The 3,415-nt window shown below is 34.1% G+C and overlaps 1 protein-coding gene across 1 annotated transcript; it reads left to right on the top strand.

Moving 5' to 3' along the window:
* The first annotated feature begins 684 nt into the window (after nt 1–684).
* LOC129309340 (CST complex subunit TEN1) lies at nt 685–3,133 on the top strand. The gene is made up of 4 exons (XM_054950891.1): nt 685–848; nt 1,399–1,541; nt 2,191–2,344; nt 2,479–3,133. Exons 2-4 carry the CDS (start codon nt 1,438–1,440, stop codon nt 2,596–2,598), a joined length of 378 nt encoding a protein of 125 aa, XP_054806866.1. The 5' UTR covers nt 685–848; nt 1,399–1,437; the 3' UTR covers nt 2,599–3,133.
* Nucleotides 3,134–3,415: the final 282 nt, after the last annotated feature.

Below are 3,415 nucleotides of genomic sequence, written 5' to 3'. Positions count from 1 at the left end.
CAAATATAATTTAAAAATAAAATTTAAAATTGAATAATTTTTTGTGGATGAAATAATTTGCAACTATGTTTTGTAATTTAAAATAAAAATTATATAAATAATAGAAAAAATTACATTTAAGTTTCATGAAAAAAATTATTATTAAAAGATCCTATAAATTTTATAAAATACTTTTAAATTTTAAATCTACACATTGACAATTTAAATAAAATATTAATAATTAAACAATAATTATTTATAACTTACTATTATAAATTGTCATTAATAACAAGTTATAAATAACCGTTGCACAATTATCAATGTTTTAGTTAAGTTATCAATAAGTAAGATTAAGATTTGAGAATATTTTATAAAATTTATAAGAACCTTGATAATAAATTTTCTTTCATGAATTTTAATATAATTTTTTCATAATAATATATTGAAATTGAATTTTATTATATGTAAATATTTTCATAAATAATAAAGTTCTTATTATCCTTACAAAATTAATAATTTTTTTTTATCTTTATTTATTTATTTATTTTTGTCCAACTAATGACATCCTTCACTATTGTTTATCTCCTATAATTTTTTTATTTCCTTTTTTTTTGTCGGTAATTCTCCAATTTTTTTTTTGTTACATTGGGTAATTAATTTTATTATTTCAGTCATTAATTTCGACCAATGCCAAATCCCATGAAATTAGTCATAACCCCGACAAACCAAAAACTCTGGTATAACGGATCCATTTCTCTTCGTCGACGAACAAACATTCCACACTCCGTCGTGCGCCGTCCGCCGTTGTCAGCCTGCGTGGTTGCTCGCGTGCAAGCCGAACGCTAAGGCTTTTCTACTCCCAAAACCTGGTGAGATTTTTTTTGGGTCAATCCTGCTTTGAGTGTAGATTTGAATTTATTTCCTGCGTCATCCGTTCCTTGCGTGCCTGTTCTTGCTTTTTTTTTAAATATTTCAGTTTAACTTGGCTTTGAATCCGGTCGGGTAGTCGTTTGAATATTGATGCTTTTGAATTTGGGAATATTTACAGATTGAGTTTAACTTTTTTTTCCCCTTGTGTGCTAGTTTTTGCCGGAATGGTTTGTGATCGGCTATTATACTTCTGCCCTCTTCATCTTGATTACTAGCGACTTGCATGGTTTGGATTATGTTGTTTTGCAATGTTGGATTTTTGTGTATTGGCTTTCCGTTACTAATCTTTTCATATTGTCGTCAATTTAGAAAATTCTCAAGGTATATGCGATGTATGATCTTGTAAATGACTTGGCTCGATTGTGTCAAAGTAGCTGGAACAAAAATTAAATGGATACTATATCAACTACGCATATTTCAAAGATTTCAGTCGGGGCATGTGTAATGAAAGTCCGCCTATGTATGCATACGTTTCTGAAAAAATTGCAGGAAGAAGTGTGAAGCTTGTCAGGTAACAAGTGTAGCTCAATGGCGTTATCTGAAATCAAATCTGGGGCATTAGTTTCTCTACAAGACCTACACCCATCATCTCCATTTTTCAAGGAAGGAGCTTCACTAAGAATTGTTGGAAAGTAAGACTGCTGCCATTCTAATGATAATGCATTCATGCCTTCTGCACTTAAAAATCATGCATGCCTTTTGACTTCTCTTATGATGGCAAGTTTCATACACCAATATATTGATTACGCTTGATATTAAATCCTGGTAATATAGTTATCTATATCTTCTTTGGTCTTCGTGGTCAAAAGTGCAAAGTAATCCTTATGCTTCTTGTCTTCTTTTATTTCTATGGCTGATCTGTTGAGAGATGATAACATTGGGCATCAGATGTGGAAGCACAAGATTGCTTATTGGTATGTCAACTTATAGAATACCTAGTAACAGAAATCCCAGTAACTCCCAAGTGGCAGCGTGCAGTGAGATACTGAGATGGGGATGTAATATCAATATATTTGATACCTTGTAACAATTGGCACATTTCTTGTAGAGTTTACTGATATTGTAAAGCCTCAAAATCTGACACGCACCGACACACACAAACATTTCTTAATTCTTTTCTTTTCTTTCTTTCTTTCTTTCTTTTTTTGATAAAGAAATATTTCTTAATTATGATCATGCAAGTTGATATATGATTGCATCATAGAAGCTCTATGGCTTAAATATAACCTTGTATTTCTGTATACTGAACTCATTGATAGCTGACTGTCTCTAATCTGCCAGGCTTCATGAATACTCTGTAGAGACTGCCCTGGCAACAGTTAGTGATGGTGATGCCACTCTAAAAGTTAATACTCAGCACTTGAGGGACCTTAGCTTCCGAGTTGGCTCTGTCTACCAATTCATTGGTGAGCTCCTCATCCAACCCGATAACAAGGTATGCTCTTGTCAAGATCTGGTTGAATTCTCCTTCATCTTGCTCTTGCAATCACATGGGGCACATGGCATGCTCTATGAACACTGGTGCACATGAGAGGATGATTGACTTTGGTCTTATTTGCTTCTTCCTAGGGAGTCTTGCAGGCACGTGTAGGTAGAAATGTTGATGGAATTGATCTCAATCTCTATCATCAATCCTTGCTGCTCGTAAGACAATTTCAAGCTGATCACCTCAATAATCGAACAGATTAATTTTACATGAAGATTGTGCAGAAACAAGTTAGCAGATTGGCTATTCATTAACTCAGAATTTCAAGCAGCTGGAAGCTTAGCTGTTGGACTATAAGTACAATATCTTAAGTATCTTCACTCTTCATGCACTTTTAGGATGTGTATCTGGAATTCTGCACTATGCTCATTGTGTAAAGAAAATCCTTTCTCCTGCACATGGCTTAACGCCACGATTCTGGTTGAGGTGGTTTCCCCACTTTTATCATGTCATCAATTAGGATGTGAGGACATAAAGGGAATGGCTGTTAAATGTGAACTAGAAATGGCCGTGCTAGCTTTACAATTCCCGTGAAACTAAAGGATAAATTGAAGATCACATTGGTTTTGCAATTCGAGATCTTTGCTTGTGATAGAAGCAGCCAAAAAGGATGTAGAAGGAAAGTTTAAAGCGTGATGGCCTTAATTATGAGATACTATTTCAGTTATGATATGCCAGAAAGCGTATATACATTTACAATCAATCCATTTGTATGAAAACAAGGGTCAATCGTCCTCATCATAGGTCTCCTAATGTAAATTTACGAGGCGGTCCTCTTAAGCTTGGAAGGAATTTAACCACGTGGCAATGTAGGCATGGTAAGTTAATTCTTGGAATCTCCATGTGATAGTCATTGGGAAGTTGTAGTTCGCATCCTTAGATACATCAAGGGATCCCCAGGTTAAGGACTCTTATATGAAGACAAGGGGAATTCTCAAATAATTGGCTATGATTATAGTGATAAGGACAACACCTAAGATGATACTCAAATTGTTGGGTGTAGTGATGTAAACTGGGTTG

This window comes from Prosopis cineraria, unplaced genomic scaffold (genome assembly GCF_029017545.1).
Source record: "Prosopis cineraria cultivar Desert tree isolate PC_DT_omini unplaced genomic scaffold, ASM2901754v1 PC4, whole genome shotgun sequence".
NCBI lineage: Eukaryota > Viridiplantae > Streptophyta > Magnoliopsida > Fabales > Fabaceae > Prosopis > Prosopis cineraria.
The sequence above is the reverse complement of the archived record's forward strand: the minus strand, read 5'-3'. Positions and strand labels throughout refer to the sequence as shown.